General features: G+C 42.7%; 1 protein-coding gene across 1 annotated transcript in view; it reads right to left on the bottom strand.

Annotated features, from left to right (window-relative positions):
- MAP6 (microtubule associated protein 6) overlaps window positions 1-23,145 on the bottom strand; it is a 71,382-nt gene extending 48,237 nt beyond the window's left edge. Inside the window, exons 1-2 of the mRNA XM_063096028.1 lie at window positions 22,450-23,145; window positions 22,094-22,305 (exon numbers count right to left, since the gene is read on the bottom strand). Coding sequence (XP_062952098.1) covers window positions 22,094-22,305; window positions 22,450-23,145 — 908 coding nt within the window. The remainder of the gene's footprint in view (window positions 1-22,093; window positions 22,306-22,449) is intronic.
- Window positions 23,146-23,784: the final 639 nt, after the last annotated feature.

Here is a 23,784-nt window from a genome sequence, read left to right as displayed (position 1 = left end):
TCCTTTCAGTAAAATTTTTAGGTGTGTGTGTGTGTGTGTGTGTGTGTGTGTGTATGTGTACTGTTTTTTTCTTGGAGAGCTGGCTGTTAAACATTTATCAGCACATCACTGCAGATGTCCTTCCTTTATCTTCTTACAGCAGCCCAACCTTGCCTTTTTCTGTGCACTTAAGAGCCTGTACTATATATACCTGATTTACACATTCATTTCTTCATCCAGACTGAGGGCTCCTTGACAGCAGGAACTGTGGACTTTCCATCTTCATAACCCCAGTGATTAGTAAGGTATTTGGTACAGAGAGGACCTTAGTAAGTGCACTCATTTGCCCAGTAAGTAAACAAACCTCACTTCGTCTATTAAGTCTTTCCTGACATTCACACTTGATAGAACTAGCCACTCTGTGCACCCACAGCAATTTCCACATATCTCACAGTTTATCCTGGCAGTCCCAGAAACGGAGCTCAGAGAAGGTCCTTGACTGCATATTGAATAAAGTAATAATAATAAAAGCCAACATGTCCTGAATACATGTTATGTGCCAGGCACTTTTCTAAGAGTTTTATATGTATTAACTTATTTAAATCCCCACCCGTATGAGGTAGGTGCTGTTATAATTATTCTCATTTTACAGATGAGGAATGTGAGGCTGAGAGAAGTTAGAGAGTTTATCCAAAGTTAAAACGGAGAGCCAGGATTAGAATCCAGGTAGTTCAGCACTAGGCCTCAATGAATGAATGGATGAATGGACAGATGGATGGACGGATGATCTGAAAAGAAGCCCCTCTCCTAGGCAGCTTCTAATTCTACATATGCCGGTTTGCATTTTCAACACCTTAGAAAATAATAATTCTTCTTCTTAGCGGTGCACAGCTATAAATGTCTGACTCTCACTTAGGGTGTTAATGGATTGTGGCCAATTTCACCACCCCAGTCCCACCCCCACTCAGAATCCTGAACAGAAAGGGGCATCCTTATACCTCCCTGGGCCATTTATTTTTTGTTCTTCAAGGTCCCTCTCAAGGCTTGAAATGGGCAGAATTCTGCCTCGTCCAAGCTCTTCTCCCAGCCTGCTCCGGGAGTGCTGAGCAGAGCTGAGTACTAGGATCACTGTCCTCCACTTTCCCACTGAATATATAGTAAAATATAATAAAAATCTTTTTTCTGTTCAGAGATGAGCTCAAAAGAAATAAAGGGAATCTTCAGGTGCCAGAAACAAAGGCACTCCTGAGACCGAACAGTAAGCCTGAGAAGTGACTCCATTTTGGCCAAGAGAGACCATTGGATCCTGTATCAGTTCTCATGGCAAGGCATGGGAAGGAGACCAGGCCTCCTGCAGGTTGGGGAGTATGAACTGAAACTCCTACATGAAGCAGGGCCAACCATGCGGCCCTACTGTGGAAGGGAGTCACTGGCCCAGGGAGGTATAAGCATGCCCCTTTCTGTTCAGGATTCTGAGTGGGGCTGGGGCTGGGGTGGGGAAATTGGCCACAATCCATTAACACCCTAAGGGAGAGTCAGACATGGGTGTGGAGTCCCTATCTGCAGTACCCATAGAGTACAGTTTCCAAGCTGAAGAATTAAGGTAAAAATGAACCCCAGACTAGTGAAACCCTAAAACACCTCTTAGGAACTAAATTACAATTGCTCCAAAAGGCCATTTTTATAATCCACAATAAAAACTTAAAACTGTATGAAGAAATGATCTGCTATGAAGTATTCAAAAACTTCAAGATAACCTCATGACCTGAGAGAGACTACAAAACAAATGTATTTAAAATGTTTAAAGACTTAAAGAAAAAGAAATCATAACAAAACAATAGGACACTATGAAAAAAGAATAGACATGTTTGAAAAAAATCAAATAGAACTTCAAGAAAAGAAACAGCATAGAAATAAAAACCTCAGTGGATAAGGTAATTAATATTTGAGAAAATTAGTGCTAGATTGAGAAAATTATCCAGAATTAAGTACACAGAGATAAGATATAAGAAAGATAAGGAGTGGTTAGAAGACAAGGAGGATATAATGAGAAGAAATAACATATTTGTAACATAAATTCCAGGGGAGAGAAAAGAGAAAATGGAAAGACGGTTATTCAGAGATACTGGCTGAGATATTCATGGAATTGAACAAGTAATAAATCTTTAAATTCAAGAAAATACTGAGTCTCAAGCAGGGCACCTAAAATAAATTCTTGCCTAAATGCATTGTAGTGAACTATAGAACAGCAAAGACAAAGAGAGAAATCTTAAAACAAAATAAGCAGGAAAGATCACATAGAAAGGAACGGCTATTAGAGTGACAGTAGATTTCTCCTACACAGCAACAGAGGCCTGCAACAACAGAGGCCCACATACAATGGAATGATATCTTCAAAGTGCTAGGAGAAAACTATTATCTAACTAGAATTCTTCACCTAGCTAAACTGTCACTAAAGCATGAGGTGAAATAAAGATATTTCAGACAAAGGACATACTTTCAGAAGGCAAGAGTGGGATTCAAGAAGCAATAGTGAAAATTTTTTTTTTTTTTTTTTTTTTGTGTGTGTGTGTGTGTCTTTTTCGTGACCGGCACTCAGCCAGTGAGTGCACCGGCCATTCCTATATAGGATCCGAACCCGTGGCGGGAGCGTCGCCGCACTCCCAGCGCCACACTCTCCCGAGTGCACCACAGGCTCGGCCCTGCAATAGTGAAAATATTACTAAAACTTTACTACATATGAGGACAAGTGTAAATAAGTATCGGGTATAACATTTTATTACTAATTATTTCTAAATTGGAAAACTCAGAAAGCAAAGATGATCTAAAATATAAGACATCAAGCACATGGAAGTTGGGAGGGGTGATCAGAAACAGAGCTTGACTAACTTGAAACTTTGTTATGCCAGATACACCGATTTAAAAATAAAGATAGGCACTAAGAAAACCATAAACACACACAACAACAACAGAAATGGAATACAACTTCTATGTAGAAGGTAATACAGAAAAATGTAAAAGGCAGGAATAGATCAAAGAAGGAGTAAAGGAAAATAGGAAAATCATGGTAAATAGAAAATCCAAGGGAATCAGAGGAGAAAATACTAGAATTAATGAGAATTCAGCAAATTTACATGAATAATACAAATATATAGCAATCAATACCATTCTTACACACCAACAACCAATTAGAAAAGATAACAAAAAATCCCATTCACAATAGCAACAAAATCTAGAAAACATCAGGGAATACAGGAAGAAAAAAAGACCTTTTTGACGGATATAAATAAAACCTTAGTAAGTGAAATGACATATCTTGTTTATGCACAGAGAGATTCAACATTATAGAGAGATTAATCCTCAGACTAATCTATAAATTTAATCCAAATCCAATCAAAATTTTAATAGTATTTTTTGTGACACTTGAAAACTGAGTTCAAAACAAGTATGGAAAGATAAATGTCTAAGAAAGACCAAGACAATTCCAAAAAAGAAAAACCAAGAGGGAGACCTGCCCTGCTAAAAATCAAAACATATTACAAGGCTATAATAATTGCATAGTATGGGATTTGTTTAAGAACAGACAAGCAGATCAATGCAACAAAATAGAGAGCCCAGAAACATAACTGCACAAGTGAGAGATCTTGCCATAAGACAGAGGGAACCTTTTAAACCAGGGGAAAAATAATGACATGCCAAACAAATAATGGACTTGGTTAATAGGCTTTCTACATATAAGAACATAAAAGTATATCCCTACCTCACACTATACACAAAAAATATATTCCAGATGTGTTACAAATCTAAATGTGAAAATAAACTTTAAAACTATCAGAAGAAAATATAAAAGAGAACCTTTTTCACTTTGGGATAGTTAAGAACTTCTTAAATTAGGATTAAAAACCCATAAAGGCAAGAATTAACACACTGAATATATTAAAATAAAAAATTTCTGAATGACAAAAGACACTATGAACAAGGGTAAAAGGCAAGCTACAGAGAAAAGATTAGTAATCAGAATCAATGTAGAAAAAGACACCCCAATAGGACAATGGGCAGAGGGTGTTAATATGCAACTTTCAGAAGAGGAAATGCAACTTGTCAATAAACACATGAAAAGTTGCTTAATTTCACTGAAAATCAGGGAAATATGAATTAAATGATATACCATTTTCACACTATGAAACTGGCAAAAATTTTAAGTCTGATATTATAAGATAAAATGGTACTTTTGTACATTATTAAAGTATAAACAAGTTCAGCCAGTTAGAAATTTTCCAGTATTTAGTAAAATGTAAAGTATGTATAACCCAACACCCAACAATTTCACTTCTAACTCATAAACATATTCACAGAGAGACAGGTATAAGAATATTCATTGCATCATTATTTGTGATAGTAAGAAATTAGGGAAACTTAAATATAAATAGAGAAATAGACAAATAATATGTGGTATATTCATATGATGGCAGATTATACAGCCATTATAAAGAATGACCTGTATATGTGCGGATGTTTATGTATGTGTTTGCATTTTGTCAAGATATGTAATGTTGAGTCAAAAAAATAAGGTCACAGAATGATCCATAGTGTAGGCTGACATGTAAGTAAACTCAGACACACATAGAGCAATGCCTTGCACAGTTTATGGATGGATAAAGACATATGCACACTGAAGTCATGACAATGGTGACCTCCTGGGGTGGGGGTGGGAATGAGGGAAGATGCAGAATACGTAGGTCTGGGCAAAAGGGACTTTATCTGGAAAAATATTTAATACAAAAAAAAAATGTTGGAAACAAATATGATAAAACGTTAATTTAAAAAATTCTGGATAGTAAGAATATGGGTGTTATACTATAATTTGTGGTGTATTTTTTTTAATGTTCTAAAAGAAAGACAATAGGAAGTGTTCTGAAGATTTCTGGGACAAGGTGCCATCAGATATTTAGAAGAGAATGACAGTAGTATAGAATGGATGAACCAAGTCCTTGGCCACAAGCTCCCCCTCCAGATTCACTGGATTTTCAGATCATGCTCCCTCCCCGACCCTGCACAAGTCCGTGCTCTTTGGCATCATGCACTGGGACCTTTCTGGGGGATCTTTGAGTGTAGTACCTTAGCACGGGGAAGGACTTTAGAGGGGACTGGGCCAACCCCTAGTGACAGATGAGGAAAATGCAGGAGGAAAAAGAGGCTTGTCCAGGGTCACACAGGAGGCAGAGCCAGCACCAAGGCTTGTTGTCAACCTTCAGGATCTGCTCAGATGCTACCTCCTCAGAGGATCACTCCAACTCCTGGTCTAGGTTAGCCTGTCAGCTCCCATTAAATGCTCTGTTGGTACTTACCCTGTCTAAAATTTATCACAGCTGTATTTAATAACAAGCTATTGAAATACATGCTTAATGCCATTTCTATCATTCTACTCATTCCATGATAAACTTCATCTGTCTTGTTCATGGCTATAATCTAAGAATTTAGTTCAGAGCCTGTTCCCTGAGCGATTGATCTCTTGGTGTCTAAACTGGTGTGCATTCTGATTCCATGCCCAAGGCCCCCCACTGCTCCAGCCTGGGAGAGCCCGGGCGCTTCCTGTGGCAGCTTGGTGGTCGTCACTGGGCTGCCTGTGGTGGGGGGGGCATGGCCAAGGCCCTTGGCCCCCCACCACCCTGGCTCAGGAGAGCCCTGGGTGCTTCCTGCTGCATCTCAGTGGTCATCGCTGGGGTGGTTGCACTTGTCAGGGGTGAGGCCGAGGCCCTCTGCCCCCACCTTCTTGCTGGATTTGGGTGTTGGGGGACATTGCTGAGGCCCCTGGCCCTCTTCCTTTTCTGGTTTGGTGCCCAGGGAACTTTTGATCCTTCTAGGTGTTATAGGTGTTCTTTGGTGAAATGAGACCTTTACTAGTTAATATCAAACATTGTCTCTGGTTGTGGGTACTTTGTTTTTTTTTCAGTTCTGTTTTGGATTATTTGCTGTTCCCACCACTCAAACTCTGCACTAGAACTAATTTGTTATCCTTTGCTTACTTCTAAAAAGGGGGAACTTCCTGTAGGGACCAGCACTTGAGCCCTGTGGTTGAGCTAAATTGCTGCTTTGCTGCTGATTCCCTGGGGATGGCTTTTTGTGCAGCTCAGGTTTTAATGGTTGATTTTATAGGTACTTCCAGGTCTAGTGAAATCTGGTGTACCTGGGTTGTGTAGAAACACTGGTCTGGGCCTGAGTCTTTTCATCAAACTGCACCCCATGCAATTCAATATTCTTGACCAGTCTCCTCTGAGTGGTCCTACACTGATTGGGGGGCAGATCAGCTGTCCTTCCTGTGCCCCAGTCTTCCCCTGGTGGGCCCGTCTTTCCTACCACCTGTGCTTTAAACACTTCCCATGGGATGGGCCATGCTCCGGTCCCTTGCGATGACTAACTGGCTTCTGAGTGGCTTCTTTTTTTCAGTTGTTGTGGCTTCTCAGTCCTATGTGGGTCCACGGGAACCCTATTAGTGGTATTGCTGGCCTGGGGACCGCCAAGGTCCTCTTCTCCCCTGCTGCCTCTAAGCAACTTCATCTGAAAGGCACAGCTACAGCTTTTGCTGGCTCCTGCTCCTTGCACTCAGCAGCTACAGCCTGGAAGCAGCTGGGGCTCGAAATGGTCGGAGCAGTCCTTTCTTTCTCTCATCGTGGCTTCTCCTGCCCTCATGCACTCCATAGGTCTCTCCTCTTCTTCCCCTGATCTCTAGCAGCCCCAGCTTGGCTGTCATTGCTTTTTTATAGTTGTAAATTTGTTGATTTGTGGGAGAGAGTGACGCTGGGAACCGTCTATTCCACCATCTTGACCGGAAGTCCTGAGCTGAGTTTTTCTGATCCCAAGACATTTCGTTGACCCACTGCACCAGAGCTGTGATCACTAATTTCCCTTGTGTTCCTCACTTTTTCTTCACAACTCTTCCCCCCTCTATCTCCAATCCTCAGCCCTGAAATCCTTTCTTATTTAAAAGAGTTTGTGCTTCTGCTACTTCGTCCTGTCCCCCTCCATCACCACCACCATCATCATCTTCATCATCATCATCATCATATTCCTCCCTACTGTTGAAGTAGTAGCTGACACTGAGTAAATCAGGATGTCCCAAACCCTGGACCTCACAGTCATATCCCCAGACCCTAGCTCTGTGTCTTGTTCATAGGAAAAGCTCAAGAGATATGAATTGAATAAGTGAATGAATGACTAAAGTAATACTCTCTACTGAAATTCCTTCACCTAGGGAGAGATTATGATGGTACACTTGATCAGGGTTTTTTTGAGAAATCATCCCCTCACGGTAGAGTTCTCTTCTGTGCTACTCTTGGGTGCTGGATTCTAGGTACATTGATTATCTTCTTGTGCATCCTTTAATACCTCTTATTCCTTATCTCTATATTTTTAAGCCTTGTTTCAGCTCCCAGGGGAACCCCACACAAAACAGTTATAGCTGCCAGAGACTATTATTATTTCACAGTGGTGACTCCTGTACCTTGTATTCGTGGTTGCTATGAGAGATGGGTTGGTTATTCACAATATGTGAAGACGAAGACACTCTTACACATACATCATCTTCCTGATGCTTTTCAGTTGTAAATAAACAAGAAGATGACTATGTCACTTGGGAAGAATAAGTAATGTGCTTAATAAGGCACAGTCAAACCATGTTTTCTTAGGCACTCTGTTCAGGTGGTTATTTGCTACTTACCTGCAGAGTCTGAAGCCTGGTAGCACAGTATTCCGTCCTCAATAACATAGGTCAGAGATTGGTAAACTTTGACTCATGAGCCAAATTCAGCCCTCTATCTGGTTTTGTTCAGCCATGAGCTAAGACTGGTTTTTGTAGATGAATATTTGCAACCAATTGGATGAAAGGGAACACTGACTTTGAACCCCAATTCAGTAAATGTTATTCCTCTACACAAATTCATTCTTCTCATTAATAGACCTGTATTACAAGAGATTATAGTCAATTACTATCATTATATTTTGAGTTTTGGCAGTAAAAATTTTGGGGAAATTTGTTTTCTCTCGTTACATGATATACAAGTACCTGCCTGATACCTTAATTTTGCATCTTGGCCCACAAAGCCCAGAAGCCACGTTTCCACACTTGTCTCCTCCCATGTCACTCCTTACACTTGGAACACTTGTCATAACTGAATATCTGTGGTTCCCCATGTGCATGTCTAGTTCCTATGCCCTATGTCCCTTCTGCCTGGAATATGCCACCTCCCTGCCTGATTGTTTTGCCTACTGAAATCAGCCTGACCTTTCAAGGTCCAGCTCAGATGCTACCATTCTTTCTGAAGTCTTCTCTGATCCCTCAAGTCAGAACTGATGATGTTTCTCTTTTCACAAAACACATGACATCCAATGGAACTTAATTCGCTTTGCTATAGTTAGGAGTTCACAACCATGGCTGTCTTCCCTTCTAGACTGCTAGTGTCTCCTAAGCAGGAAGCTACATTTATGCAGTAGGATATTGACAAATGTCTGTTTAATGAATGAATAATTGACTGATGCACTAAGGGGTAATGAAGGAATAAATAATGCAAAGCTAATCTGACTCCTGTTTGGAAGGGTGATCTAAACTCTGAACTAATTATCTGGCTTTTATTTCTGCCAGTGATGTATGTATTTGCCCACCCCCAGGAAGAAATGTCCCCGGCACAGCAAAGCTGTGATAAGTTAAAAGTGTATAGAATTATATATTGACTCACATACTGAGGTAGTGAGTATTACTGAGAAATAATACTGCTAATTCATCCTTAGAAACCTTGACAATACTATCTTCTTACGTCACCAGGCTGTTGGTCACAGTGTTGGATATGGTCATTTATACACCTATTGCTACTTACATTTCTCTCTCACTGTATTATATCCATGACTCCTCATTTTTTCTCTCTATGCCCTCTAAACAGGCTCTCAACATCTGAATTACATATTTACTCCAATGACTCACTAAATCCACAAGAGAGAAGTTGGTCACCAGGAAGCTTTGAGAAGAATGTTAATACACCTTTTCACCCATTAAGAGTTATTCTACAAACAAACATTGGTTGGTCTCTCTTCTGTGCCAGGCTAGAGAAAGAGATAAAAGGACAAGGCCCAGGCTTTGCCCACAAGCAACTCAGGCTAAATGGACTTTCTTGTACAGCCCTGAAAAATCATGTGACATATACTAATTCCTTGGGAGGAGTCCTTGGGCTCTTTTAGGGGAGATGCTATCAAATGTTGTCAGAAAGGCAGAGACACTTGGCTGGGAAGTCATTATAGTCCAAGGGGGGGAATTCTATCCAGAGTTTGTACACAATCAACCCATTCTCTGACTGGTGGCACCTAGGTAATTTAAAATCCAGACTTTGGTAGAAATTAGATAACATCACTTTACTAAGCACAGAAACATCTCCAAATTCATTTTCAGAGCAAATTTAAACTTGCTAACAATCATTCTTTTCTAATTGCTTTCATTAGCATTCTAATTTTCTGTTTCTCGTTTTACACATGCAATGCTCTCATGTATACAATGTGGCAAGAGCCTGGCCTCTTCAGCTAATTCATATTTTCACAGATAGATTATAAAATAGTGACTTAGAGATGCTTGCTAGACTAAAAAATACCCATAGAAGATCTTATCTGAGTATTTCATGGTTCTCTTCCCAGAAATTCACAATTTGTGCAAACAGAAGGGCAAAAAGACCTCTTTATATTAGCCAAGTGGTACTCAATCCACTAGGGGTAATAATGATGAGGATGGTTGCCATTTATTGAGTGCTTCCTATGGGCTAGGCACTATGCTAAACATTGTACACACATCATTCATTCATCTGTTCACTGAACATCTATTAAGCATCTTGTAAACACCACACGCTAAGCTAGATACTGGGAGTGCAATGGTAAATGAGACAGGTAAGAGAATCACAGACTAATGGAATGGTAAGTCTTTCAACAGCCTTACAAGGTAGGCATTATTGGTTCTGTTTTACCAGTGAGGAAACAAAACCAGAGAAGGGTTAAGTAACTTGCCCAAAGTCATACAGTTAAGAAATGATAAGCAGAATTTGAACCCAGAGTCCCAAATAAAGCCAGACATCTAAGGGAGCTGGAATTAAAAGTATTTGTACTCTTAAACCACCTTCTGCATTCTTATCTTATTGCTGAAGACCTCTAGGAAGGAATATATAGTTCCTGATCCTTTCCCTTTCCAATGGAGCTAACTTTTATGCTTCTGACACACGGCACACGTATATCTCCTCCAAGAAGTGATCTGTGACTCAGACCCGCTTTCCTCTGCATCACCTTAAAAACCTTGTGCATATTTCCATTACTGCAATACCATTACTATAATTTTCTTAATATGTGTTTCTCTCACTAGACTAGCAGCTCTTTCAGGACAGGTACTATGTGTAAGTCATCTCTGCACTCCCAGATCCTAGCATAGTGTCCCATATGAGATGCAGTACAGGCTTCCTGAGTGAATAAATGAAAGAGCTCCATTGGTAACCTACTCTATTCTGTTCTCTCAGTGATAATAATGAAGGTATCCAGCACTTACTACGACAGTCATACACAGTGCACAAGCTGTTATCTCCCTCCATCTTCATCATAACTCTGAAGTTGCTACTGTGTCATTATTCCCATTTTACTGATACGAAAAATCAAGACTTTCCCAAGGTCACACAGATTTTAAGTTAAAGAGGCATGATCCAAACCGTTTTAATGGTCACCAAGTCCTTCGCAGGACACCAGAACACCTCCCAGAACTCAAACAACCATCCCTTCTATAAATCTTCCAACAGCATCAACCAGGCTGTTGTGCCCCTAGAGAACTGTGGTCCCTGGTTTTAACCCTCACCAGGGCCTGTCTGGTATTTTAGATACTTGCATCTATGTTAATTCCCACATAACACAGCAATATCCTGCAAACTGGAATCATGAGCCCTTCACCTTGAATCCTTATAGCCTACAGTCCCAGTCTTTGCATGCTCTTAAGATGCTGCATTGAACTTAATATTATAAAAATAATATTAAGCCCACTGCATTATTATTATGGAATTAGGATCAAATAAATCCAATGTAATTCCCTGCTTTTACAGTATAAGCCTCTTTCACAACAGACTCACTGCCAGGAAGGATAGGAAGGATTTGGAAAGATGGGAGGAGGGCAGCAGTAGTTAAGTGTGGGGCTTATGAGAGCCCAGCTTAGGCTGTGATTTGGCTAGAGCACCTGCTGTTGTAATTTTAATGTGCAGCCAGGGCTGAGAACCCCCAGGAAAAAGCATCAGGTATGTGCAGGGAACAGTGGGCAAAGAGGTTGGAAGTCTTTGACTGCAGGCGGAAAAGGGACCCATGGAGAGTTTAGGACCAGGAGTGGTGAGACTATCTACCCCTCTGCACTGCAGAAACAAGGTTGGTGGAGGAGGATGGTATGGGCTTAGGAGTGTGGGGGCCAGAAAGACAGCTTGAAGGCTGAGATTGGCAGTAGCGCTTCCAAGAATGGTGTGGAACTAGGGAGATTTGGGGGGACACAGCAGAGGTCTGCTTGAACTGCACAAGCAAAACATAGCTGTGGCCTGGAATGAGGAGAACCATATCCCTGAGTCAGTTTGGCCATAGTCTGGTTGTATGACTTCAATCCCTAGGCCTCCGTGACTCTACTCTTTGTCTTTAAAGATAGAGATGTTTACCTTAAAAGGTCACCAAGAAGCCTTAAATAAAAAGCAGCTGGCAAGAGTAAGTGCTTAGCAAACGAAGTTGAAACTCAGCTATGTCTCTGTTCTCTCTAATATTCTGCTCTTTTACATTCTGCCATTGTCCACCTTTCACCTAATTATTATGGTTTAATAGTGAACAGTCCTTAAGGGCTAAGAGGTTTGCAAAAACGCACTCTAGGATACACCACAGTGTGGGCCGACTTTTTGAAGTCACTGCACAAAATGGACAGTGACCACAGGGAAAAGCACAGTGGAGGAGGCGGCGTTTCGGGGAAGCATTTATGGTAGGTTTGTGGCTTGTGGCCTGGGCACAATTTTTCCCACCAAAAGATGTTACACCAGGCTTGGTCCTGCAAAAGCCTCTTCATTCAGTTTGAAAACAAATACACATCGACAGCGGACTATGCTAGGAAAAAAGAGGGATAGCAAGGAGTCCCATTACTTAGTACACACGGGGGTAGCTCCCGTGTGTAATGTGCAAGGTCAATGGCAGGAGGGGTGGAACACCGAGACCATGGTGGGGGCTCAGCTCTTGCTCTCACTCTCACTCTCAGATGGGGAGGCAAGAACAGACATCAACAGCCCATTCTTTCCTGACTCTTCTTCCACCCATCCCTGTGACGGTGCTTGCTGGACTCCGACCTCAGCATTTTTTTCTTCTCACCTTCTTTATCACCCAGCAACCCTAACACCTATGGCTTCAATTCTAACGGGTTGATGTTGTCCAGATCTTTCTTTACTGTTCTGCCCTTTCTCCTGAGCATCAAACTATATCTCCATTTAGTTCATTTGTATTTTGTTTTATTTTTTGTTGAGGTATAACATACATAGAAAAAAATTCGTAAGTCTTAATTGTATGTACAGACCCATGTAACCACCACTCAGATCAAGACAGAACATTCCCAACACCTTGGAAGATTCCCTTGTGCTCCTTCTCAACCAATGACCCACCCCAATCCCCAGAGACCATTAATAACTTCCATCACTATTAATTACTTTTGCCTGTTTTTGAACTTCATACAAATGGAATCGTTTAATAAGTGCACTCATATCTGGTTTCTTTCACTCATCATTCTATTTGTGAGATCTATTCATATTATTGAGCGTCATAATAGTTTGTTCTTTTTCGTTGCTATAGAACAGTGATTCTCAACTGGGAGCAATTTTGTCCCCTGACAAGGGTTTTTGTCAATGTCTGGAGACATTTTTGATTGCCACAACTCAGAGCAGGGAGGAGTGGGAAATACTACTGGCATGAAGTGAGTAGAGGCCCGGGATGCTGCTAAACATCCTAAAATGCACAGGACAGCCCCTCACAACAAAGAATTATCTGGCCCAAAATGTCAATGCTAAGACTGAGAAACCCTGTATATCAATCTCCTGTAGCTACTGTAACAAATTACTACAAACTGAATGGCTTAAAACAACACAAATTTATTATCTTACAGTTCTGTAGTTCAAAAGTCTAAAAGATCTCACTCGAGGCTCTAGGGCAGAATCCATTTCTTTGCCTTTTCAGCTTCTTAGAGGCACGTGCATTCCTTGGTGCACGTCCCCTTCCATCTTCAAAGCTGGTAATGTCCAGCCAAGTCTATCACACTACTTCTTTCTGACACTGACGCTTCTGTCTTCCTCTTTCACTCATAAGGACTCTCGTGATTACATTGGGCCCATGTGGATAATCTATGCTGTTCTCACCATCTCAGGATTCATAACTTCACGACATCTGCAAAGTCCCTTTTGCTATGTGAGATAACATGTTGACAGGTTTTGGGAATTAGGATGCGGACTACTTTGAGGGGGGCATCATTCTGCCTTCCGCACCTTGCTGTATAATATTCTGTATATGAATATACCACAGTTTATGTATTCTGTTGTTGATGGGCATTTGGGCGATTTTAGTTTTTAGCTATTATTAATAATGCTGCTATAAACATTCTCGCACAAGTCTTCTGCATTCATTTCTGTTATGTATATACTCAAGAATGGAATTGCTGGTCGTATGTTTAATTTGAATAGATAACTTTAAAGAGTTTTATAAACTGTACCAATATATACCCTTATCAGCAGTGTGAGTTTCCATTTTTATTCTATACTGAACATCTCCATGTAGACCTTCCAAAGACACCTCAAACTCAACTTGTCCAAAACTGTGCTATCCATCTCAGTGAATGATACCATCGGCCCCCCAGATGTCCAAAGCATGAAACCTGGAAAACACCCTAAACTTTTCCTTCTCCCTTTCTGCCTACTTTCAATTAGCCACTACATTATTTTATTCCATATCATCAACATTTGTTTACATTTTCCCCTAGATAGAGGTGTTTATCAGCTTTCACCTACACTATAGTTTCCTCCCTGGATTCTGTGTTCCCAGCCTAATCCCTCCAATCCATCCTTCCCATAAAATCCAAAATCCAATCCTTATTCTTCCCTTTGGTTATAAGATAAAGGCTCCGGCCCCAGCGTGCCTCTCTGATTTACCCCCAGCCATTCTATCCTCATGCCATGATACCTCTAAGTTCTGCTTGCACAGACTACTCATAATTTCTCTTCCTCAACTTTTACTCATATTGATCCATTTCCCACTTAGTGCCTACTCATCTTTCAAGACTCAGTCTGCCAGTCACCATCTCTAATGAACTCTTTCCAAATAACCGTCAAATAAGGTAGACTTAACACCTCTCTCCTTTATGCCCCACCATATCCTGCACAGATTTTTTTTTCTTTAAATCAGCGCACCTCTAACTTTTCAACACACTTGTATCTGCCTAATAAACATAAGCCTCTCAAGAGCAGGGACCACTTTGCCATCCCAAGACTTAGTTGAGGGTCTGACATATAGCAGATACAAATAAATGTTTACTGGATTACAACTGAGTTGAGCCAGTCCATTTTAATATGACACGGAAGACGTGCTGAGTATAAAGTCTATACTTCCAACAGTCTTAAAACCTACAGGCATACAAGAGCCCTTGTGGGTCCTAAGCTCTAACAGGTAAGTAACGGCACCATTCCTGCAGGGCTACTATAAAGATTATAGGAGAAAATATGTCTAAGGTTTCTAGTCTTCTGTGAGGCACATAATAGGCACTCAACTACTATTATTATTATTTCTAATGCTGAAACTAGCAACTTCAGTGAACACTGAGAGTTTTTAGTTTGCTGGTTCAGGACCATCTTGAAGTTATCTTCATTCAGCAGAGAATTAGAAGCTTATCTGTCTACATTAATACAACTGGCACAATTTGTAAAGCCAAAGCTGCATTATACAGATGGGCCCTTAATCCTAACAGACATTTTTCCCTAGGAAAACAATCAAGAATTAATTGTATGTATCTTATCTCCTTTGTGGGTTAGTCACAGTCAACATTATATCTCTGAGAGTTAACCAAACAAGGTCAACCATGACCTACCAAAATGCCTTGCACATAGTAAGTCCTCAGAAAAACTGTCCAAATAGGCCTGAAGCACTGCTGAGTTAGTGTATGGTTTCCAAGACAAGTCTCTCTCTTGATTTTCTTCCCTTCACCCATCATTTTTCCTTCATCTTTTTCATGGATATCCCTTCTGCTGTCAGTATCCCAAAGACTTGTATCCCCCAGGGCTCCGTTCTCTGATGACATTTTCTCTACTCCCTTTCACCTCCTCCTGTGGCTTTAATAACACCCACAAGCTGATGTTTTTCAAATCTATATTTACAGCCCAGACCTTCCCTAAGCTTCAGATTCTTTTATTCCATTGATGGAGTTTGGATGTGTTGTCCCCTCCAAAACTCATGTGAAAATTTGATCTCCAATGTGGCAGTGTTGGAAACTGATTGAGTCATGGGGGCAGATCCCTCATGAATGGATTAATACTCTCCCTGGGGGAGGAGTGGTAGTGAGTGACTTCTCGTTCTATTAGTTCCCACAAGAGCGGGTTGTTTAAAAAACACTGGCACCTCCTCTCTCTCTCTCTCTTGCTTCATCTCACCACGTGATCTGCTTGTACCTGCCGGCTGCCTGCTGCTTTTCTGCCATGAGTAGAAGCAGTCTGAGGCCCGTGCCAGATGCAGCTGTCCCAGAATCGTAAGCCAAATAAACCTCTCTTCTTTATAAATCACCCAGTCTTAGGTATTTCTGTTATAGCGACACAAAACGGACTAAAACACCCATAAACACCTCTTGTTAGATATCCCTAGATGACCCAAATTCTATATACTAAAAAGTAAGCTCAACTCCTACTTCTGACTTTTTTTTCTCCTCTATATTCCCTGTTCCAGTGACTAGCACATTTACCAGTTATCCCAACCAGAAACGTGAGAGTCATCCTGAATTATATCCTCTTCCTTGCATCTCAATTGGTCATTAAGATCTGTTGTTTTGCACCTATATTATGTTGTGAATCTCCAATCCCACAGCCACGGTTAGGGTTTTATCATTTTCTCCAGATTATTTCAATAGCCTCCTCATTTGCTTCCCTTTCTCTAATCTCACAGGTCAGCCAGCCAATGGGAGCTTTAGAAAATTTAAATCAAATTATGTTGTTCCCCTGCTTAGATTCCTTCAGTGACTCACAAATGTCTACAGAAGCAAATCCAAACTCCTTAGCTAGTAATGCAAGGCTGTTCATAACCTGGCTTATGCCTACCTCTCAAAACATAAAAAGAAAGAGAATAGTAAAAATAAGAGTAACATTCACTGGAAAAAGAGATGCTCAACAAAACCAAAATGTTATTCTTTGAAAAGACTAAAAAACAAAACAAATCTCACCAAGACTAATCCTGAAAAAAGGAAAGAAGGCACAAAATAATGTCAGGTATGAAAGAGGGAACATAACTACAGATAAGTAGAGATTATTTTTATTTTTTTATTTTTTATTTTTTTAAAAGATGACCAGTAAGGGGATCTTAACCCTTGACTTGGTGTTGTCAGCACCACGCTCTCCCAAGTGAGCTAAACAGCCATCCCTAAAAAGGGATCCGAACCCATGACCTTGGTGTTATCAGCACCACATTCTCCCAAGTGAGCCACGGGCTGGCCCTAAGTAGAGACTATTTTTAAATCCACAAGATAATGCTATGATCAATTTTATGTCAATAAATTACAAAATTAGAAGAAATGTATAATTTTCCAGAAAAAAATCAATTACCAAAATTGGCTCAAGAAGAAATACAAACCTAAATAAACAAATCACTAAATTGGTAGTTTTAAAAAAATCCATGAAAAAGATTTCTTTATTTAGGTCCAGAAAGTTTTTAAGGCAAATGCTATCAGATATTTAAGGAGTAGTTCTTCCTAAATAAATGTTTCCAAACAACTGAAGAGGAGGGGAATTTACTCATCTAACTTTATAGGTATAACCTGGATCCCAATATCACACAAGACTCATATAAAAAAGGAAAAATTGTAGACCAATTTTACTTATGAGCATATATGCAAACATTTCAAATGAAAAATAGCAAACCAAATTCAGCATAGTGAAATATATTTTTATATAAGCAATGTTCATCCTAGGAATCGAAAGATGGTCAATATCAGGAAAAAATCTATTAACAGATCAAAAAAGAAAAACCACATGATTGGCACAGTTGATTCAGAGAAAGTATTCAGTAAAATCCAACACCCATCTTCATTTTTAGAAATATCTAGCAAACTAGGTGTAAGGAAAATGGACAAATGATCAGGCTCTCTCAGCTGTTCAGAATCTTGCCAAGCATGACCTAGTCGGTTTTATGTAAATGTTAACTGCACAAGTGCACCCAGGTTTCCTTAGCTGTTGTCTGATGTAACTGCACATGTGTGCCCAGGTGTTACTTGGTTATCTGACTCACACCCAGGTATCCCTGGGTTATCTGACTTAAGTATAAAGGACAAATGGCTCTGATCCACAGTGCCCCCAGGATGCCCCAGGAGGCCTCTGCCACTGCTGCTGCTGGATCTGCTGGAGGCTGCTGCTGTTGCTGTTGAGAGGGTGGGAGCTGAGCTCATGTCCGAATAGAACATGTCAACCTTGCCAGCAGCTCCCAGGATCTTTCCAATTACCTGGCTTGCGACCTACGTATGAGGTGTCTGTGACCCAGCCTGTATGGTATATGAGGGATCTGTGACCCAGTCTGCACAGAAAGAGTTTGAGGGGTCTGTGACCCAGTCTGTGCACAATGGGTTTGAAGGGTCTGTAACCCAGCCTGACACTAAGACAGAATTTCTTAACCTGGTCTAGTAAAAACTTAGAGCAAACATCATATTTAATGATAAAACATTAGAAACATTCCTGTGTCTCATGACAAAGATGTCTGTTATTAAATACTATTCAAAACTATTACAGGTGTCCTAACTAATGCAGCAAAACACAAAAAACAAGGTACATCAATATTGGAAAGGAAGACAATACATTGCTATTTGCTAAAAACATACATTATCTCTACCAACAACCCAGGAGAGTGTACAGACAAAACTAATTAGAGTGTGATAAGGTTCCTGAATACAAGATTAACATTAAAAAAATGAAAGCATATGAGCAATAATAAGTTAGAAAATATAATAAAATGAACTCTTTACAATAAGAATAATAATAAAAAGATAGCTTAGAAAAAAAGAAAATAAGATAGTGTGGCATTAGCTCAGATTAATGGAATAGAAAAGAGAGCACAGAAATAATATGCAAGCATATATGAATGACCTTTCTGTGATAGAGGACATTCATAAATTAGTGGGGGAAAAAACTGCTTCACAGTTCAAATTACACACATACTAGAAATGATTAGATTGGGTGGGGGCAGGCTATGTTCTTGCTAGCAGCTGGTGAGAATGATTACTTTTAGCGGCTATCAGAATTCTATCAACCTGTCAAGAAAAATGCTTAAATTCCCCTTCCAATTTTTTTTTAATTCAGGTCTTCTGTAAAACTTAATTATACGCATGACTTTGGGGCAAGGAGTGCCATTTTGCTGAATAATCAGAAGGGTTTTGAAACATTAAGAGAATGAGTGTTGCTAAGAGAGAGATCAATTTCTTTAATGGACAATTTAAGTGCATGACAAGTGTGACGTGAAATTTAAAATTGTTTTTGTTCCAGAAGAAAAATTAACCAATAATAGGGAAATGCACTTTATGTGAAATTAAATATGAAGAAATAAGATATTAGATAAATTAAATACACTGTAAAGAAAAAATGTTTGGAAATTATAGGCTTATCTGGAACACTGATTTTCTTTCTCTATTGTCTCACATTCTTTTTCTTGCTAGGATTTTGGATATCTCCTGAATTTAAGTATGCCCTATGTCTGCTGTAGATGGGCCTAACATCTCTTTGGAAGCTAATTTAGGCTCCATTTCAATGATAATTTGATTTGCAAACCCTTTCCTTCTGGCACTCTACATAAAATATGGTATCACCATGGTGACCGGTTCATCTCATGGGCTTTATAAGTGACATCTGTCACATGACATCAATGTGATCAGTTTGCTTAAATAAAGAACATTTACTCCATCAGCTTAATATAGTGGTATAGAACATAAAATATACATTCAACATTCGTACAATATACAGTTGGTAAATAACATTACATATCCTTTGACACTGGTTTTGAGTAATCTTCCCTATTCAACAGTTTATCTAATTCATAACCCATTCATACTAGCCCAGGGTTTTTGCATTCAAATGGTATCTGACGTATCTTTAGAATTATTCACAATCATGAGGTTGATTAATTTTTAATACATTCATTTTACATAGATGATATAAAGTTGAGAAGCATGTCTTTACTATCATCTTTAATGTTAAGGATGTATTTCACTGGGAAGCCATTTGTGACTTTAGACCTGGTGTTCTCAATTAGAAAATAGATGAGTCATAAGGAGGGGATTAAAATTCCCCTCCCAGTCAACCCCATTGCCCTGGCCATCAGTTAATAGGGATAGATGGGGTAGCAGGTGCTCTCTATAGAAATGCTAATGAAAACTTTTACTAGAAGAAATCGGCTGAGGCACCAGGAGGTAGAATTAATAAACCAGAAGCAAAATACATGAAAAATGAGAGCAATAACAAGGAAGTCAGGAAAAAAAGTAGCCTTTAATGTCTGTCCTACAGCCTTTCATGAAGGTTAGAGAAAGGCCCATCTGACTTAGCTCATGCTGTACAGAACTGCTCCATGCCCCAACTGCTCATTTCCCTAATTTCCTCCTGGGTAAGTCCCAGCAATAGCTCAAGGCCAATCTTGGATACTGAATCCTCAGGGATGCCTTCCTAAGTCCTGCCATTCAGAATTAATTTTTCTTTGATTCCCTTTTTACTTTCTGAACTCTTATCACTAGCTTCCTAGTAAAATACTTTTGTGAGCTGCATCTGAAGTGCGTGGTCATTCCCTGACTGTCTGGCCAATCATCCATGAACAAAGCAAGTCCTACCAACTTGGAAACAAACTGTGTAGAATCACTCAAGAGGAGGTTTGAGAATCTGGGATCTCTCTTGATTGGCACTGACTATACTGACTGAGGTTAGGAAAGATAGTGCCTGCCTGGTGGGTAGTAAGGTTCCACCTGCCACAGAGTGGTAAAACAGGAGTAGGAAGATGAAGAGGCCAGGCCAGGAATCTGTGAAGCTGGGCCAGCCTTAGGGTTCTCAGGGAAAGAAAATTACGGAATGAGGTAGGACCTTGTAAATAAGAAAGCTGTGGCAGAACCAGAAAACTACATCTTGGCTTTGTTTTTTTTATGTCCCTTGCTTGTTTGCTTCCTTTCTTTTCTTTTGATCCTCCCTTGGTGGCATCACAAAAATATTGTGAAAATTCTACCTCCTTATTCAAGGAAAAGGATACGTGTTTTTGCTTGACCCAGAGCTTTAAAAGTCAGTCCTGGGGGACCAGTGTGATTGTGATAGCAATAAACCAAGAGACAGATGTCAAGTGGGAGGTGGAATTCAGGAAGATGGGAAATGCTGGAGTGGATGGGGGATAGATTTTGTCTTGACAAGAGAAGATGTCTTCATAAGCTAGTCCTTCCTCAGCATATGAGGAATTGCTTGTCATGTCCACTGGAGAAGGACATCAGTCTGCCATGAGGTTATATATGGGGTCTTGGCAAAGGATACTAACTCTGCAGTCCTCCCCACCACACCCTCCTGCAGAGAGAAGGCAACTAACTGGTTGTGGCATTGATAGAGGACCCCAAAAGCCACATTTTGAACACCTCTAGTTCAATTACTCATAATGCACATTTGCTTCCCCAGAGACTCCAAACCCGCTATTACATGTTCAGAGTCAACTGTGATCTGTTAGCTCATTGATGTTGGTTGAAACGCAAGGGCAGGACTGAAAGCTAAGTATTCAGAAATATATACTAGATGGATGAAGGATGAGAAAGCAGACTGGAAGGACTGAGGTTGCAGCAGAGGGAGAATTCTGGAAGGAAACAGAGACAGAGAGAGACAAAGATGTTTCATGCTTGAAGCCATTCATTTAAAAAGTATTCGAATGTGCTAAAGAGTGGGTTCCTGGTAGTAAAAGAATAAGAAACACATCTGGAGAACCTGAAGGAACTGAGAAAGAAAGGAGATGCCTTAGTAGGGGAGAATGCTGGAGGCACCTAGGAAGTTGAAAATCAGAAGGTAGGAATAGAAACAAGTTTAATTACCATTCTGTACTAGGCATGAACGGTCCTCCTGAGTCGTCTCATTTAATCCCCACAATGTCTAGCACAGTGGTTGGCATATAGAAGGTACTCAGAAATACACTGAATATTTAATATTAAATCAATAAATGAGTAATCAATCCAAGAGATATCTATTATCAATTACATCTTACAGATAAGAACCTGAGGCCCAAAGAGGCTAAGAAACTTGCCCAATGTGTCACAGCTAATAAGAAGCAGAAGGAAAATGACTTCAAAGCCTGGGTGATTTGTAAGGCTTCTTCGAGGAATCTAGAAAAGATGGTGCTTCTGTGTCTCCCGGAAACTGAGCGAGGGAGAGAAGAATGAAGGGCCAGGGGAGGTGGGATAGGGAAGGGGGGAGAGGTCACTTGGAAAGAATTCTTCTAGAAGGATGGGGACCTTGTGGGAAGGCATCAAGGAGGGTGGGCGACAGCCAAGCCAGCAAGGGGCAGCATCCAGGTTAATACAGCGGGTGAGTTGGGTGGGGCAGGACAGAAGTACAGCCTGTGAAGAAATTGCACAGGGTCTCTGTTGGGCAGGGATGGAGAAGGGTGGCTGCAGCGGTGAAGGGAAAGAGCTGGGAAGGCTGGGATGGATAACACTAACAGCTTTCCCACACGACAGAGCAGAGGAGTCTCCGACGGGAGGTTGCCTGCATGCGGCTGGGGAGAGGGTGTGGCCTGGCACGGGAGGGGAGGCTCCACGTGTGGCCTGCGATGGGGAGAACGAGGCTTGGGCAGTCGGCTGGAGACTCACCTGTAGGAGCTGCTCACCGCACTCGCCACCTCCTCGCGGATTTGCCGATTGAGGGCGTCGGCCGCCGCACGCCCCTTGCCACCCTCCGGGCCAGCGGCCTGGGCTTGGGCGGTGGGCAGTGGCGTCTGCTCGTACCCCAGCCCCTCCGCGCGACGCACCATCCAGGCGGGCCCAGCCTTCCTGCGTGTGTCTCGCTCGTCCGCCCCGGACGCCTTTCCGGCCGCCGGGCCACCCTCTCCTGCCTGAGCCTGGGCCTCAGGCTGCGGCATTTGCTCCTGCCCCAGCCCCTCTGCGCGACGCATCATCCAGGCGGACCCGGCCTTCCGGCGTGTGTCTCGCTCGTCCGCCCCGGACGCCTTTCCGGCCGCGGGGCCACCCGCTCCGCCAGGCGCCACTTCTTGCTCCTGAACTTCAGCGGGAACCTGCACCGGCCAACGCTCCTGGCTCTGGGGCCGGCGCTTGGGCGCCCCGAGAATAGGCGCGGAAGGCTGGGAGGACGCGGGGATCTGCACCGGCTTGGGGATCCACGGATGGTCCCCGCGGCGAGGCAGCGGCCAGGCGCGGAAGTCCTTCTGGTACTGGGTCTCGCGCTCAAAGGGCGCGTCGGACGGCTGGTACTCGCTGCGCGGCCGGCAGCTGGGCTCTGGCCGCTGCACCTTCCAGGCGCGGTAGTCCTGCCGCATCACCGAGTCTGCGGGGCCCGCGCCGGAGGTGGAGCCGGAGCCCGGGCCCGAGCCCGGCCCGCTCCGGCCGGGGGCCGCAGCCGCCTGGCGTTCGCTGCTAGGCCCGGGCGCCGGCCCTGTTGCCCGGGCAACTGCATCCAACTCGCCCTGGGCCGGCTGCGTCTCTATGGCGACCGCGCGCGCCGAGGGGGGCGCGAGCGCCGGCTGCGCCTGCTGCTGTTGTGGCGGCGGCGGCTGCGGCGGGGCGCCCGGGTGCTCGGTGGCCTCCGAGTACTTGGTGAAAACCAGCGGCACGGCGATGTCCGCCTTGTCCAGCTGGTTCCAGAAGCGGGCGATGCAGCAGGCCCGCGTGATGCACGGCCACGCCATGATGCTAGCTGCAAAGCTGGCCCTCTCTCTTTCTTTTCGTGAGTCTAAAGCAAGTCTCTAATCTCCCCTCAGCCCCCTTCCCCGACCAGCCAACGTGGTTCCCACCGTTTTCTCCCTGGCCCCCGATCAGTCTGAGCTACCTCGCCAGCCTCCCTCAGACAGCGCCCGGGGAGAGCTATCGCTGGAATAAAGTCTGGGAAGTCCTTCGATTACCGGCTGCAAACGCCTTGGGGAGCACAGTCTGCTGCGGGCGCCGAAGGGCGAGAGGCGCGGCGTCCCGGGATCCCGGCTGGGCGTCTGGGACGCGCCCCTCCCTGCGGCTGCGGCGGCGCGCAGAGCCCGGCCGTGCGAGGCGACGCGAAGCGAGGTGGCTGCGCGCTTAAGCCATGGCGCAGAGGAATGGCCGGGCGGTGTGGCCGCAGGGTCCGCGGGCTGAGCACGACTGTCCTTCCCGCAGGCGTCCGGTCGCAGCCGGCGACCTGGCAGGGAATTGAAGCGATCACCTCCCGTGGAGACCGAGCATTGCTGCCTCCACCTTTGCTTCCAGTGGTGCTACAACCGCTGCGGCCGCCGCCTCTGCTGCTAGGAAGCGGCCCCACCCTTTCTGCAGCTCTCTGGTCTGGCTGCTGCCCCAGAGAA

Source organism: Cynocephalus volans, chromosome 4 (assembly GCF_027409185.1).
Source record: "Cynocephalus volans isolate mCynVol1 chromosome 4, mCynVol1.pri, whole genome shotgun sequence".
NCBI classification, from domain to species: domain Eukaryota; kingdom Metazoa; phylum Chordata; class Mammalia; order Dermoptera; family Cynocephalidae; genus Cynocephalus; species Cynocephalus volans.
Note: the sequence above shows the minus strand (reverse complement) of the source record. Positions and strands in the feature narration are given on the sequence as shown.